This window comes from Spea bombifrons, chromosome 3, assembly GCF_027358695.1.
Source record: "Spea bombifrons isolate aSpeBom1 chromosome 3, aSpeBom1.2.pri, whole genome shotgun sequence".
NCBI classification, from domain to species: domain Eukaryota; kingdom Metazoa; phylum Chordata; class Amphibia; order Anura; family Pelobatidae; genus Spea; species Spea bombifrons.
In genome coordinates this window covers 101,618,125-101,635,857 of record NC_071089.1, presented here as the reverse complement: position 1 = coordinate 101,635,857, position 17,733 = coordinate 101,618,125, and the positions used below count along the sequence as shown (strand labels likewise).

Sequence of the window (17,733 nt, the reverse complement as noted above, 5' to 3'; positions counted from 1 at the left end):
TTATGACTGTGAGGAAACATATATTTCTGGAATCTGGCATCTGCCACATCTTCTTACTGCTCAGAAAGTTAGTGGCCATCAATTGTAACAAAGTAAGTTATATTTAAATACAGTGACTAGTTCACTGAGCTTTGAATACGTTAACAGGTTAAATCTACTTTACCGTCTACTGGCAGCCCACCATATAACTTATTGCGTATCGTCCCAACAGGTGCCAATAAATAATCTCCTCAAAAAAGCCTTATACCACAAATCTGGAGTCATCTTCTAGCCAAATGATCTCACTTTATGTTCTCAAAGTGCAGCGTTTTCCAGTTTTCACCACTCGCATTACACTTTACAAGAAAGATTCAGATTGTCATTCTTCCCTTGCATACTGTTTTCTTTTGTTAATTAACACATGGACTTGGGAGTTAGCAGCTATTATAAACTTGCATTACCACAGAAGTAGCAGTATTTAGGGATGGACTGCCCTGTCTATGCCTGATAATGAACAGTAATGTGGCTGGGTACAGTCCTTCCTGTATTCACGGTGGATAATTCCGCCTATTTATGATGAGGGGACGGCCTTTACTTGTCAGCCATGTACATGTACATACAGTTAATGAGTAATGAAGGACATTTGGTGACATGCTGAGCATCTGATAAAGATTCTATGGCTTTGACTATGGCTTTGACTGTGATTGGCTTGGTCTCCTACTCATTTGTGTTTATTCTTTGTCACTTAGTAGCCTGACAATGTAACCTCTTCTTTTAAAGGCTTAAATCCCACAAGCAGATTGGTTATAAAATCTGTAGAACCCCAAACCAGGTAGAGGTTACAGATTTTTTTTCCTGTATATCGGTTCAAGGAGTGACATTTTTTTTGAATACTTTTCTTGTATTACAAAGTAAAGTAACGTGCTTCCTAAGATTTCTCATTACGGTGGAGTAAATGCTGGATTAGTGTACAGTTTGTCACAATAGATGGTTTTATCTTCTTCAGTTTTGAAGTTGCATATATTTCCAGCTGTTTTGTTTTTCTCCAAGATAATAAATCATGCCATTGCCAAGGTGAAAATACATTCAGCCTAGTAGGAAGCCTATTTATTTTGATGCCAATTGAGGGAAGAAGCTCAGTGGTCTTGCATAATTAAGCATCGCAGAACCAGCCATGTGCATTGCATTTTGAAAATTGAATTCTTCTCAGCCTGCAACTTGCAAAGCAGGACGGATCCTTTTTTCCACGTTGCTGCATGTGGAGAATGAATTGGCGGTGTGTTTTATATATCTGCAGCACTATACAATGTAAATGTACCTGCAGATAACCAGCACTGTCTCCTGATTATAGAAGGCAGCCATTGGGAAAGTGTACTAGAAGGGGTCTGCTTGGTTTACTGAAAAGATGGTTTGCCTTTTTTCCTGATATCCACCTCCTGTTAAAGATGGGATGTTTACATCAAAACTTTATTTTTCCAGTGGCTCTAGTGAGACGGTAACGTTGTGTTTTCTGACGTATGTACATGATGCACCCTAAAGCATTCTTCTCTGGCATATTTCAGTACTCGGTATGGATGTTGGATAATGGAAGGCAACAGGATCAAATTGTTAAAGCTTACTATTTTTTTCCCTCATACAGCATTAGAAAATTCAATTTCTAATGGATTTATACACAATTTGTTTTCCCTTTTATCTTTGCCCCTGGCTGTAATTTTGGTTTCCTGGTCACTTCTATTTTCGGTTAAACCTTTGCTGTTGAATATATTAAACTGCATTTCACTACAGAGCAATATACTGTTGCAGCATGACCGCACAATCTTTAATCTCACCTTTTGAATGTCTTTAAAGTATTTATTTTAATAAATTATTGTAAATATTAAGTTGATGTATATTTTTAAAACCAAGCCTTTATTAGGGTTAACTTCTATTTTGCAAACATAGCAGTTTAAGGCTTTACTTTTATGTTTGTTTACATCCACTCAAATGGGCCACACAGAAGATGTGCGTCTTATGTACTGCCAAGCCATGTTGGAAATAAATGTGTTATTGTGTTTCAAAGACTTGACCTGTGTTTTCAGAATCCTTCCATAGAAATAAACACCAGTCCAAGACAAGGTGTTAAAGGGAACCTTTCACTAATGTGAGGATCGTGGCTTGAACTCCTTTACTTTAGACTTTCTAATGAACGGCCAACGCTAGAAAGTTTTTCCAGCAAGATGGGATGAGCTGGCCCTGTATAATTCATAATTCAATGCCTAAGAAGATTTCGGTCCCTCAGATATCTCTACCCAAATACTCCTGCCTGTCTCTGCTACTTTTGATATTGTTGATCACCACATTCTTGACTCGCTTGCTTCTAGAGGTATCTGTTTGTACTTTCTCTGGCAAGATATCACCCACCTCTTCCACTTCAAGCTACCGTCCCCCAAAGGGTCAGTCCTTGGCCCTCTGCTCGTCTCTTTACTCTAAACCAATTGGCAAAGGATAATTTGGCTTCCGGTATCGCCTATCTGCAGTTTATACTCAAATCTTACCGATCAGCGGTGTTGAAGTTTAATGCTTTCTAACGTGCCATGAGTCTTAACTGGAGTAGGACGTGAGGGGGCAGAAGGTCCTGCAGCACTGGTGGGCAAAATCTAGTTAAACTGGGCCAAAGCTGCTGCTACCTTTAGAAAATGTAATGATAGTCATAGAATAAATGTTTTTTTTTACCTTAACAGCGTTATGCAAATATTGATCGAATTCTACCCTTCTATTAGGATATATAGCACAGATTACATCCCCGTAGAGCCTAAATGCCTGAACAAGTTATTGTATATATTTTTTTGGATCCCTAGGGGTTGCCTGTAAGAGAAAGCTTTATTAGCCAAATCATGAGAGTTGACAAAGAGGAGGGCTACTAAATGAATGTGTTCCCTTCTAAAATATCTTTCCTATGATTTCACTTCATAAATTGAGCTGGGTTAAAAGAGGGAGACCTGTTTGGGAGCATACCTGACCCCTGGAAGTGCAACCTGCAGGGTGGGCAGGACATTAAGGGTAAAACTCCACTTGGTGACAATAATAGATGACAAGGTGGACTAAAGCAAATGAATATAGATAACGGCGAACAAATGGTGGGTAGTATCAGGTGATACATATCTAACAAATAGTTAGATAAAAGAATAGTGCTGTGACTTATGTCTCGATTAAAATAGATACTTTTAACTGCTGTGACTTTGAAGGAGACTGAACTTGAATGTCTTGTGCACAGGATAAAGATTATGTCAAAGGACCATGTATAAAACATTACCACATAGCACAGAATCAGTCCTAAAGGACTAGGTCTGTCAACATCCTAGGAATAAAGGAACATAATGATCGGGGTCTCTCAGATGCTTAATTCCATAATGCTGTTCATCCAGATCATTAGTATTTTCTCAGGAGACATTTTCAATTCAGGGCCCTGCCATTTGTTTTGCACTTGGCACTCCAACAAGAAATGCAATTCCCTGGGCTCTAAATTATCAATAGGTCCTTCATGGAGTCTCCTGGTAGACAACACCATTACAACAGATGCCAGCCTAACAGGATGGGGGCTCGTTTGGGGAAAGATGTAACCCAAAGGATTAAGTCCAGGTAAGAATTGATAGAATCTTCTTTTATCCCTGGAATCCCAGTCTGGATTAAACTTCAATAATATATTGGACAATTTGTTTGATTTAAAGCAAAATGAATAATGTTAGGAGACAACCAAGTGACCAAAAAAGTACTGCCTCCTAAAAAAAGAAATAATTCAATGTTTTGGAAATGTAATGGAAACTATTAATAAATAGCATGCAAGTGAAATGTTAATTTGTCCTTCATCTGGTCCTTTTAACTAGAGAGGCAGAATCCTTTACAACAGCCACTCCATTGCATTGCTGAAAGCATTCTTATTAGAAGTCAAACAAAACACAATAAAGGTCAGACAAAACACAACAAAAGTATAACATTAGTCTCACAGCATTTTTGGCTTTAGGTTTGTCTCTAGCAGTAAGTAACCACTATTCACTAAAGTTTGAAAGAGTGTTCAACATTTCAACTCCTTGATTTCACTTTCACATTATCAAGGACAAACCCCAGTGAGGCTCTCATGCAGAAGGGCTTGGCTGCCCTTACATAATACATGGCTAAATCTGTGAGGAACGTCTTAAGGAATCACCCAAATCACTTATGCAATCAGGCCTGGATTGGCCATCTGGAACACCAGGTCAATGGCTGGATATACCTGGCTGCAGTCTACCCAAGTATGAAAAATATCCAATGGCAGGGCTGGTGCTACCTATGGGCAAGGTATGTGCCGGCAGATATGCTTGGGGGCAGCTCCTCTGCAGCAGGCTCGTCTGTCCTCTCCTGTAGGAACAGGGCCTCTTGGGGAGATCATTGATCTAACCAGCGGTGCGCTTGACCTCACGGTGCCTGCGAGGATATGCCATATCTGTGCTCTGCATTACTTAATGACCTTGACCCTGACCTTGGCATTACCCTGACCTTGCGTTTCATTGCTCATTCGCGTTACTGCCAGCGAGTGATCCTGCGGCAAATCCAATGAGTGCAATCTGGGTGTCAGGACTGGCCTCTGGGTTGTGCAACCTGTAATCTATGCCTGTAGTTTAGGGTTTCCATGCATTATTTGTTTGATCTATACCTTAAGTGCTGAGTTGGCTTTTGATTTTTCAGTTGAGCTATACCGGCAATGCTGTGTTTCCATATGATGTTTTTTTTTTATCTATACCTGAACTACATGGGGGCGGGGGGAGCACAGTGAAGGAGGGGACAGAGGACACCATCAATGTGGGGGTATCATGTGTATGATCTGCTCAAATGAACCTGCCCCAAGGGCAGGCCATAAAGGTGTAGGGCGGAAGGGGTGGAGCCTCCTATAATAGTAGTGGGGCCCTTGGCGAGCATCTGCTAGTATTGGTTAGTTGTCATATACATTTGCAGTGTGTGGTGTGTTGGCTTTAAATGCCTATAAAAGATGTCCTCTAGTCTGAGTTATGGGTCATTAATGTTTCCAATCATTGTAAATTCATCCCATTGGAAGTTCTCTATGTGTTACACAGAACCCTTCATTGTGGTCCTTTGTCCTTTGTGACTGATGTTATTCTTTCTTAATTTAGTAGATTATGTGAGGATTATGGGCAGCTCTCTAATTAAAGCTGGCAGTGAGGTCAGGTGTGGCTGCATTGTGAGAGGCTTACAACTCATTTGTGAGATGATTGATAAAATCACAATTGATGTTGGGTCCGTACATGAGAAATATGTTTATATTTGTTTTTTAGATTCATTACTAAATTGGGATCCGCACAAAACATATATGCACAGTGAATATGTGTAAATGGAATCAGGACCCAATTTAGAATAAAACTTTACCCTTGTACTTTCGATATACAACCTCATATACAACCAAAGTATTACACTGACCGCATGAGGAGCCTTAATGGTGGGTGCGAAGCATTAGAGGGCAGCAGCCCACAGAGGTTTACCCAGTTTACACAAGGGTAATCCTGGTTGCAGTAAATTACTGTTTATGTAATGTTAAGATTTACATACATGCCAATTTGGGCAGATTGGCAACTTTATGTGTTAACTCACTGGCCTTAATGATGCTTTTATGAAATGTTGCAAGTAGCCCATTCTGTTATATGACTCCATTTGGCTCCACCAGCCCAGTGCAAGGGTTGTTCATGATACTTAAGGTATAGAAAGTTGTACTTTATATAGCTGCCTTCTCGAGAGGTCATCTGCCCTCATGTAGCATCACTGACCTCCTTGTTCAGAGTTACCCTTACTGTTGACTCGTAGAGAGAAGTAGATACATCTCCTATGGTATCATTCTCATAGCACCTCTCCCCTCCTTTGTTGTGTTCTATAACCTCTTGTTAATGCTACTCCATGCTGACACAGATACTTCTGGCTCATCTCCTAATCCTGCTATCTTCATACCCTCAGTATGGGGATTAATGGGACATTTTCTCCACCCACTCCCCTGCTGGTGCTACTTATTGCCCTGGAGGCACATCTCAGGATAGTGTGTGTCATCTTCTCTTCTGAACCCTGAAAATCAGTCACCTTTGTTACATTGCAAGATTCCAGTGTGGGCATTCACCTCTACAAAGTTACTATTGTGAGTTAATATTCAATGCTACACTGTTATTTAACATTAATAATGTATAATGGTTATTATTAAGTACATTCATGTAGCTAATTGACTAAGGAATAGCAAATTAATATTTAAGGGTATTCCATGCTTAATGTTATTGAATGTCCCATTTAAACAGGTTCTCCAGTGGCTATTACACATTTGCTTTTAGTGGTTTATTATCGTGGCAGTGAGTTATTGGTTTGATGAGATGTTTCATCAAACTGACTGCAATATGCATTCTGAATGGTCATGCAAGAAGGTTTGAAAAGTATAATCTATTCCCAGCTTGCACTGATGTCCAACGTGTGCTAAGGAGAATGAGTGGACCTCAAACTAGGATGCAGGGAAAGACAGCTATGCCCATTGCTGATACATCAAATTTTGGTTTGCGTTGGTTGAGCACTAGACTTACGTAGCCCTGGTCTAGAGGGTTAGGGGGGGGAAAGATTTTTAAGCTGCACTGAATATAAAAGTACAAATTAAGATGGGATTTGATACAAATTAGTTTTTATATGAACACCATGTTATGTTCATTATATAGGGGCAAATTGCAAACCCCTGATTAGCAATATATATATATTATAGATAGATATGTCTTTAGGTTGCCCAACACTATTACCGAAGGCTCATCCCAGAGATCCAGAATATATGGGAAGCTCTCTATATGGAGAGACGCTAATCGTTATGGTTCTGTTGATGCTAGATCTTCCATGATCATGGACTGATGTGTGCCAACAGACTAACAGAAACATAAAATGTGATGGTACATAAGAACCATACGGCCCATCTAGTCTTTTCCTGCTGTACAGGCTCAATCTGAGACAAGAGTAGGGATTGATTAAGGTTGAACGATAGTCATATGTCTATCCTATGAGAGTATTTACATACCCTCACTGTATTAGCCTCTGCCACTTCTGCTGGGAGACTGTCCCACTTTTCTACCAGCCTCTCGGTAAGGTAAAACATCGTTACAATATATCTGAGTCTCTGACCCTCTAGTTTTAGTTCATGGCCTGCTGAATTAATATTTGTCCTCATGGCCAATTTTTTGCTACAAACTCATGGTCGAAGTTGCTGGATCGCAAACAAGCACCATATTGTTCTGTAAAAGCCATGATATTGCATTGGCAAAAGTCTTATTGTTACTAATGATAAAACACTACTTGATCCCCTTAACATATAGCTGATGTGCTGAGAGGTGGACGTATAAGTACATGGCAAAGAATCACAGTACTTAAATATAATTCTCTACCTTGCTAAAATCAGATGATGGATATTCTTTTTCAGGGTCTTTTATATTTACCTTTTCATATACATATATACATAAATATAGGAAATAAAAATAATTTATGCAAACCTTATAATTGTTGCCATCAGTATTGAGTGTAATGACACTTTGTTCCGAATCCCTTAATCCTTTAGTAGAATTATCTCACTTATTCACATGCATTAGGATTCAGCCATAATCCAGCCAGAGGAAAATCTCATACAAACAATCCCGAGATCAAGTCTTAAACCTGTTTACACCTCGAATGTTCAGGCTGGTGCCCCTTACAAAGACCCAGATAAATATCCTACAACGGCACCATTTTATGTGCTCCAAACGTCTTGTACGCTTAATCTACCAGGAACAAAGTTGTACCCCATGGCAGGATGCCCTGCATTACTACTAGTCATGGATAGTAGCCAAAATTACCTGTAGCTATACCCCTGATCCTCTAAACGTGGATTTATATGCTCTGTTGTAATATGCCGCAGTACATTAAAATATTACTTAACATTTATTTCAGAAGCAGCTTCACTAGAAGTGGAATTCATTACCTATCAAATTCACTTAAGTGCGAGCTGGATGCTTTTATTTAGCAAAGAAAAATATAGAGGGATATATAATGAATTCTAAGGATAATAGCACATTGGTCCAGTGAGAAATTAGATTGCCATTTTGTAGTCAAGGGTTTTTTTTTTCCTTGCCTGGCATGGTCCTTGGTCTTGTCAACCCTAAAAGCTTTCTAATCATGAGCACTGATGGGGAAAGGCATCATTTATTTCCTTCGTTTGGTTCCAGGAGATAGAGGCGATAGGATGACTTTAGTTAAGAATGTTGATACCAAGAGTAGAAGGTGTGTAGGGTGTTTCCCATATGAAATTAAACCTATATATTCCATGTTGTAAGCTCGTATGGGCAGAGCTCTCCTCACCTGTTGTTTCTGTAAGTCAAATTGTAATGTTATATACTATTTGCTATGTCCTGTCTACACATTGTACAGCACTGCAGAATATGATGGCGCTATATAAAACAATACATAATAATAATACTGATGATGATGATTGATTACTTGGAACAGGTGACTGGTGACTGGAAGACAGCATCATGAGTGACAAGAAGTCCAGGCATGTTATCTATAAGAAAACTTCCCGTGACAAAGCGGTAAGTAAATATTTTAATAAGAAAATAGGTATTGCTGTATTAGCCCAAGAGAAAATAGAGAATTGAATTAAAGTTAATACCTTTTGTTATATATCTACATAGTAAAGATGTAAATGTGTTGACAGGAAAAATAAACCAATAGGCATTGGGTCAACGCAATCTCACATCTAAGCGAAATACGCTTATCTAGAAAGGAGTCCTTATCTAGTAGCAGGATAATCATTCAGGTCTGTTCAATGAGAACAAAAGTGGGCAGAAAATACTCCTTTTTACTTTTCACCCAAAAGAAAATGTAGGAAACAGCCAACCTTTACTTCATTGTGTATCAACAAAATTGTTCTTGGTGTTAAAAAAATAGTAAGAACCTATTCCACAACGTTGCTGAATGTGCTTTCCCTGTCCTAACCCCACATGTTGAAGTAACGAGTGGCTTTCTCTATTTTTATCACAGGTGAGCGTCTACCTGGGGAAGAGGGACTACATTGATCATGTTGAATCTGTGGATCCTGTAGGTATGTGTTGAGTAAGTGATAGATAGCCCAATGTGTACTTGTAGAAAGTCCCATACAAAATTCACAAATCCATATTCACACTTCTAAGAATCAGATTTAATTCATTCGGAGCCCTAATATCTGATTCATAATGGATTTAAGTATTTTAAAACCTCTCCCACCAGTAATATATTTTGTTTTTGCTTAAGATAGGTTGAATTTTAGGTCTTGATCACATTGTTTTGTTTTCACAGTCCCTATTTCTCTCATTTCTTTTTGTTTGCCGACTCTCTCATTTCATTTTGACAGACGGGGTTGTCCTAGTGGATCCTGACCTGCTCAAAGGGAAAAAAGGTATACGAGCGCTATTATTTACTAACAAAGCCACAAACAGTAATGTTGAAAGGACACACCACAATGCTTTGATTCAGTTTTATAGTGTAGATGTTTCTGGATATCTAGCAATATCTAACAATGGTTACAATTAGTTTTTGTGATTTACAGGACAATATTTTAACCAGATAATGATAATAATTAGAAAGATGACGTGTAGATTCTGGTGGTATCAGATAGATAGTTCCAGATTAAGAGTTAAACCATAATACACAAAGTACTCTGACTTCTCTAAGCCTTTACAATGTCTCTATTTGTTTTGCAGTATACGTCACTTTGACCTGTGCATTCCGCTATGGTCAGGAAGATATCGATGTTATTGGCTTGACCTTTCGCAAAGACCTTTACTTTGCTCGAACCCAGGTTTATCCTCCTGTGGAAGACCCAAAAACTCTCACCAAGGTCCAGGAGAGGCTAATGAGGAAGCTGGGAAACAACGCCTATCCCTTCGTGATTGCAGTAAGCCTAATAAATATCTGAATTCTCTGGCAGAAGACAACCTTTGTAAACTCTACTCCAGACATAGGGCTGGCCCCGGAGTTTCTATCACCCTAGACAAACTGCATCTTTAGTGCTGCAATCAACTGCTTGCTAATCTAGAAGTAACCAAGATTTCTAGGCAGATGCCTAGGTTTGTGCACTGGCCAGTCTGATCCAACATATCCTTGTCCCATTGGTGTGCGACCGTCTTGGAAATTGCTTCTCTGATTTACCATTTCTCCTTTGCAGTTCCCTGATTATCTTCCATGCTCAGTATGTCTCCAGCCATCTCCTAATGATGTGGGAAAGGTAAGGTTAGAAACATTGCAAAAATATTTAGGATTTTAAGGGAACATATTAATTCATCTTAATGTAATATAAATACTATCTCTTGGTGAACTGGCAGGTTTTAATATGGTATCAATTGCCTCCATGTACCCAATTTTTGCCTTATGCTAGATGGACTCATAGCCTGCTCTGTTCTTTATTATATGCCTATATGCAGTGTTATGGGGTCTGACCAGACATTTAAATAATAGTTCCCTTCTTCTTACACAAATTACAAAAATATGAACTCAGATCTCAAAGTAGTTCTTAATGCACAAAATTAACTACTGTGCAAATATTACTACCAAGGAAAAGTGTTGACGTCGGGAACCATCTTATCTTTTTAAAGAGGAAATGGAATACCACCAATTTATAAACACATATACATGCCTGATATATTTGAGAATAAAATCTATACAGATCGGGACTCAATATTGCTTAATTTACTACCCGTTCCTGCTTCTCGCTACTTATTTCCTCTTCCTCCTTCCAGGCCTGCGGTGTGGATTTTGAAATTAAAGCATTTTCTGCAAGCAACTTGGAAGACAGAGTTCATAAAAAGTGAGGAGCCTTTGAAACTTTCTAAGGTTTTACAGCATACTAGATCTGACTGTAGGAAAGAAGGCGTTGTATGGTTCACTCTCGTGTTAAGGAGTCAAATTTGATTCAGTTCAGGATAGCTGTTGTGTCCATTTAAAGTATATACATGCAAATGGTCACTTTTTTTACACTCTCAGAGAGTTTATTTGTTTCTGTCCCTGTCTGCCCTTTTTTTAAATGTTGCCCCATCTCCTTTTCCCACCTAACAATATGGTGTATTACATCCTTTCATACATGTGTTTACTCCAAGAAACTCTGTACGTCTGTTGATCCGAAAGATCCAGTATGCCCCTGACCAGCCAGGACCTAAACCCCGAGCCGAGACGTCATGGCAGTTTTTTATGTCAGACAAACCTCTTCATCTCACGGCCTCACTGACTAAGGAGGTAAGGTGGCCTGAGACGTCCATTACATGATGTAAAGCATATACCTATATGACATTCATATATTCAGTATAATCATAGTTCACAATCCGCCTAATGCTAAACAAATGGTCTTGGTTCAGGTCTTTTATCATGGGGAACCAATATCAGTGGCAGTCACTGTGACCAACAACTCGGAGAAGACCGTCAAGAAAATATCCACATCTGGTGAGAGTGAACCTGAGTAGAATACTATTTCATTAGAACTCTCCTGTAAGCGTTCTTCTTAGGAGACCTTAGAATGCTAAAATGTTAGAATAAATATGTTTTTTCTTTCTTTTCTACAGTGGAGCAAGTTACCAACGTTGTCCTGTATTCCAGTGACTATTACACCAAGACTGTGGCTTTGGATGAGACCGAGTGAGTGAATCTCCTCCCGCAGGATTGAAATTGGTCTGATATGGGTTTCAACAGATTTTTTTCCCATAGCAGTGCCAAGACTAAAATGTTTTTAAAAAACATACTCCATTAACCCCCTTTCACCCATCTTACCTTATTTAGAGTAACATCTGCTCCGATCTACTATTGTCGTTTTTCATCTTGAAAAATCTTGACTGATTTGTAAATGTCTCCCATGGCTCAACCAGAACCAAAAAAATCCCTGTGGTGTAACTATGCTTACTTTGCTGGACCCCAATCATGTTTCTCTCCCCAGGGAAAAAGTGCAGCCCAAAGGCTCATACAGTCACACCTACTCTCTGCTTCCTCTTCTGGCCTATAACCGAGAGAAACGAGAAATTGCCCTCGATGGGAAACTCAAACATGAGGACACCAACCTAGCTTCCAGTACCCTGTGAGTCATTCCAATGCATCCTCTACATTTAGTAATGATTTAGTATATAGATTGTTTTCTTTTTCTTTATGTTCTCTTAGCAGTTCATGAGTATATAGAATATACAGTACATGCAGTATATGTTTTATTCATAAAACTAAGTGTATGCATGAAATATGTTGCAATCAAAAATCTCACGGCAAAAACATAAAAACAAAAAATGTCATTTCAGTCCCAGACGATGAAGCTTTTGTTCTCTCACCGGTGCTCAGTTAATTAAAGCCAAAAGGCTAAAGAGCAGTGTATTTTTTTATACTCCATAAACCCTGCATGTTAAAATAGGAACAAGACTACTAGGCAGGTATACGTAAGAGATATAGGCCTAAAGAGACAGTTTGGAGCTACATGCAGTATCACCAACAAACATACTTTAATATGCATTCTTGAACATGTTAAAAAAGATAAACTTATTTTCCTTTGAGAGAAGTTGCAGCTCCCGGGCTCCATTCTCTTTATAGTTCCACCTTCACACTCCTGTTGGCTGCGTAAAGAAGCGGCAGGAAAGTGCTCCCATTGCAACCAAACGGATTGCATTCTGTACATAAGGAGTCAAGTTAGACTCAATTGGATCAAACTTTCACGTCCGCCAAATGCAAAGCAAATGTATTTGGATAAATTCTGCAGAATCCTCCCATGCATTTGCCAGGGAGAAAATATTATTTAGAGCGACCACTCAACTATCACATGCATTAAAGGGCATTATAATGACTGGAGTGTTTGTGTAATATATGGATTTTACAAATGGTAATTTCCATCAAAAGCCTACCCTCTGGATCAATGCGAAATGGACATAATACTAAATTTCTACTGAAGAGACAATAATTACAAACTCGGAACACAACACAAAATACACCTGAAATGGAAAGACAAGATGGCCAGGTGTGGATTCATAATTTAATCATTTTAACTTTTCTCCTGTTTTCTCAACGGCCAACACGGTAAAAACCCTTTTATTTAATTTAATTTAATTATATATATAATGCATTGTTCAAAAGACTGGCGAGAACTCACTGATTTAACCATGCATCATATAGGGCCAGCCAAGCTCTTCCAGCATCAGAGGCTCACTGAAGTTGGCCCTTTATGATGCATCGTGAAGAGAAGGAGCTGAAACACAACCCCCCTGGCAACTCTCCCTTTAGGGAATAGACTCCACCGTGTCTGGAACAAATATAAAATATACAGGTTCAGTACTGATTGCTCTTTTGTATTTGTCGCTATACAGGCTGAAGGAGGGCCTCGATCGTACAGTCATGGGAATCATGGTTGATTACAAGATCAAGGTCACAATCACTGTTTCTGGGTGAGTTCCGTCGTTTTTCTAAGACCTATGTCATTACTGTGTAGTAAGGACTAACACTTTAACAACAACTTTACAGTTCTGTATACTTTGCGGTGTAGTAAATTTGTAGTAATTTGTCAGCAATTCAAAAAGTCACGTGTGCACACTATTAGAGCTAACTACTCTTACAATATGCTATTCCCAGAGAACATTCATATCGATTGTATTATTATATTGTATGGATATAGATCAGTCTTCTCGTTATTGTTGGTTGTTCTGTATATATTATGATTTTACATATGCTTAACTCATCTGCTCCATATATACCTCGTTTAATAATATAATTTACATCAATTGGACATTTCTGGTTCCAAAATATAAGACAAGGTGTAGTGCAGTAACTAGTATGTTTTCATGTTCATCTTTAAATTATTTACTGTTTTTTTTTCTATTTCCATTACTCTATGGCAGCCTGTTGGGTGATATGACTAGCAGGTATGTAGAGACCCTACCGTTCTTATAAAATGCCCCTGCCATGCCAGTTGTATGTATAAAAAGGGATATGGTAAGGATGGAGCTCCAGGCCTAGGTGGAGAAAGTGTGACCATTTATATCCTGACTTACTTCCTAATTGACCTGTCCTTTTTTTACTTAGTAAGCCTATAGTAATGTATCAGGGAGAACTCTTTGTATCTCTTTTTACTCATTGTTCTACCCTTTTTTAGTCTGCCCCTCTCATTAGTGTTAAAATTGTTCTAAGTCACCAAGCAATATTATTATTATTGTCACAAGAATAATAAATGCAATTCACATACATAGTATATCCTCACTAAATGGAGTTGTTTCCAATTTACAGCGAGGTGTCTACAGAGCTTCCCTTCATTCTTATGCACCCTAAGCCTGACGGCGGAAGTAAGTAATACATCTTGACATGCCACAGCAGGGGTAAAAGATGAGACATAGAAAGGGGCTTGTGTGGATAGACATACAAGGACTTCATCACAGGATGCATAGGAGAATTGTGACACAATTCTTTCATGTTATGACATCATGACAAAACTGAACAGATGTAACAGTCTCCTTTGAGTATTAAGAGCATAGCATTCGTTAGTGATGGCTCGTTATCCATAAACACATAGGTGCCAATCAGAGAATGTGGAGCGTTGTCTCATAGCCGGTGGCATGCTTCTGAGCGAGCTGTACTATACATAGGTCTGCGTGACGTACATCAACTTATGCAGATGAACAGTTTTGGTGATAAAAAAAACAATGTTACTGTGTCCTTTATCTAGGAGACACGTCATCATTAGCATGATTTTACGTATCTTACCTGGTCCTGGTGGTGTTTATGAGAAATGTAGCGACGTTCAGAAGGCTTATACTGGTTAAAGTAGCATTATACAAAAAAAAACACTTTTCTATTAAGCCATTTACAGCCAGGTTTGTGCCTTGTTATGAAGATAGATTAACATCGGGGTCTTTTTTCCAGATTCATTGTACTTTTAAGTGATAATAAGCACTACAGAAACCTGTAACATTCTTATTCTTTCTTATTTTTCAATTCCTGCTTGTCTTTGTGATGACAGCCAAGGAAAGGTAAGAAATGCGACAGAGAAAATATAGCTGAGGTGGTCATGGGAAAACGGGTGTCTAAAGCTAGTTGTGAGACTTTTGCAATGTGTGGTGTGTGGAGCTAGATCTATGAACTTGTTCTGTGAAACTAACACAGTAATGTGGAATCTAGAACATGGTAAAATATTACAAATACGCATAGAATGTACAATATTATTTACTGGCGTTGTAAATGCATATTGGCTGTGATCTGACCAGGTTTGATGAAATGGTCAGGACAGCCAGGCAACAAGCCAAAGGTCCCACTGGCATCCTTGACTAAACTGGGGCCGTTGGCATACCCTGGCATACTACAACACAATAACAAGTGCTCCAGGATAGCTGTACACAAAGCCTCAGCGTGATTCACAATTGTGCAATTCTACACGAGACGAGCCAAGCCCAATTGCAAGAGATGATGTTATTATGCAATAAAACGCTTGTTAAATGCTAGGCTTTATCTGTGGTGTGCCAATATAAATGTGCCTCTCAGGAAATTACGTTTCCCCCCCACATCTCCTTCATGTCGTAGTGATGCTAATGGTTCTAATACATCTTCTCATTTGATCTCACAGTGAGCAGGATGATGACATGGTTTTCGAAGAATTTGCCCGTGACCCGCTTAAGGATGAATTGCAAGGAGAAGAAAAGGAGGAAGAGGAAGAAGACGAGAAATGAAATAGTGAAATCCAAGAATAGTTATAGTTGCTGCCCAGATTCACTTAGGGTGCTACGTCACCGTGGGCACGAAAGGTTTTCCAGTGGAACACACCTGAAATTAAATCGGTTAATATTTTAATGCATTGTACATTTATAGAGAATTAGATTGAGATGGCTGTATAGTGGGAAATATGCATGGAGGAATATCTACATCAGTACTAGGGTGGTCAAATGTGGAGCTCTCAATTTAAAATCAGCATCAAAATAGGACAATCTTGTACAGAGTTCCTTTATCACTCCCATCACTCCTGTGTTCCAATGGCATGTTGCGTTCGCTGATACAAGTTTAAAAGGATAATTGATCAGTAGAAAACCCTCCTGCTACAGCTAGAAATTGCTCTAATTGCCATGAAAAGCCAAACCTTTCAACAGTAGTGTATGTACCGTATATATTTTATTTCTCATTGACACCGTAGAAAACCAAATAAAATATGAATTGTCGGGCAGCAGCGGAAGCTGATGTGTGTAATTCAGTACCCAATACTCAATGTATATAATTTAAACGTGTCCTGGAGGAGGTGGTTAGTTTTTGGCATATTTCACATGTAAATGGGTAAAATGTAATAAAGGAGAATTCATCTTAGTAATAAGCATGCTTATGTGGAAGTTTCTTTCAAGAAGATACGCTGTGAGGCAAGTGTTGGATTCTCAAAACCCACCAAGGCGCATGAAAAACCTGACAATTCTTTACTGCCAAAAGATCAAATCATGTAAAGGACACAGATTCCTAACATGTTTCCACCCTTTGCTCCAGTTATGGTTTGTGGAGATTAAATGGCGATCAATCTTGATGTCTTCTGGCAGTGGTTTTAAGGCCTCTTCACTAAACTGTGGCGTATTTGGGGAGTTATGAAAAATCACTAATTTAACCATACATGACAAAAAAGGCCATTACAACTCCATCCCGTAAATCAACCTGGCATAATCTATTTTTAAATCACTTAAAAAGTGTCATTAATTCTTTACTTGTTGAGCAATCGTGATGAATGGTCATGTTCTAATACTAAACATTTGATTAAAACAAGTCCAGACAATCCAAGCAAAAACAAAACCAAAACCTCCATTAAATGCAATGATAACTCAGCACACCTGTGCTGCGGGCAGTAATGTCAATCACGTTGTGCTTTTGACAAACCAGTTGTGTTGTAAACCAGTTTTATTTTAAATTTTGTATTTTTTTTGAGTAATGGAGCATTTATACCGTTTAGCACGGCATCCAAGCCATGGAAACCAAGTCATTTGCCATAATCTATTTGCCGTATTACTGTCAGATTGGCTACTTAAAACAGGACATAGAAACTACACATAATTTAGGCGAGTTTTGACAAACATCACCTAAACCTTCTGTAGAATTCATAGATCTATTTTACGTCCGGTTGGGATCACTTACTATGCACCACGACAAATTCACAAATGCCCAAGTTGAAATGGCTGTTCCTCTAGTTCCAGCGTATTATAAGTATTATCTTTTCTGCCACAAAGCGTAATATAGACTCTGTTCAGTCAGATTTTCAGTGGCTTTTTCACACAAACTTGCAGACTACAATACACATGCTCTATCTGGCCGACAGTGATTGGAGAATACGAGTTTCCACGAGAATACCCGTGACTGAATATTAACAGAACAAGTTTATATAAAGATGAGTGACATATGCAAAGTCGTTCAACGCCTTCTAATCGTTACAATCAAGCGCAAGATAAAGGATATTTAGGATTTTTGAGGTCACAATAGTGTGATGTGGATAACAAGTACACTATTTTGTACTTTTTTTGTTGTATATCCATAACAGAATGGAAGTGACATTTGCAAGAGGACCAAATTACAGCCCATGTTTGAGACCCAGCGTGTCCCACCCTGGCCCAGACACAGATGACTTTGTGACAATGACAAACATTGGCTTCCATGACCAATGTTGTGAACACGTTTACCAATAATGTCTATTAGTGTTTCTTTACATTTTAACTGCAGAAACAGATTTGTGAGACCCGTGGAGGGATT

The 17,733-nt window shown here is 38.8% G+C and overlaps 1 protein-coding gene across 1 annotated transcript; it reads left to right on the top strand.

The window, feature by feature from the left end:
• The first annotated feature begins 6,007 nt into the window (after nt 1-6,007).
• Nucleotides 6,008-16,324, top strand: SAG (S-antigen visual arrestin). The gene is made up of 16 exons (XM_053459148.1): nt 6,008-6,130; nt 8,494-8,576; nt 9,028-9,088; nt 9,377-9,421; nt 9,726-9,919; nt 10,190-10,249; nt 10,761-10,828; nt 11,118-11,253; nt 11,373-11,457; nt 11,577-11,649; nt 11,945-12,082; nt 13,347-13,424; nt 13,875-13,898; nt 14,260-14,315; nt 14,990-14,999; nt 15,590-16,324. The coding sequence occupies exons 2-16, from the start codon at nt 8,520-8,522 to the stop codon at nt 15,690-15,692; spliced, it is 1,188 nt and encodes a 395-aa protein (XP_053315123.1). The 5' UTR covers nt 6,008-6,130; nt 8,494-8,519; the 3' UTR covers nt 15,693-16,324.
• The last annotated feature ends 1,409 nt before the right edge of the window (nt 16,325-17,733 follow it).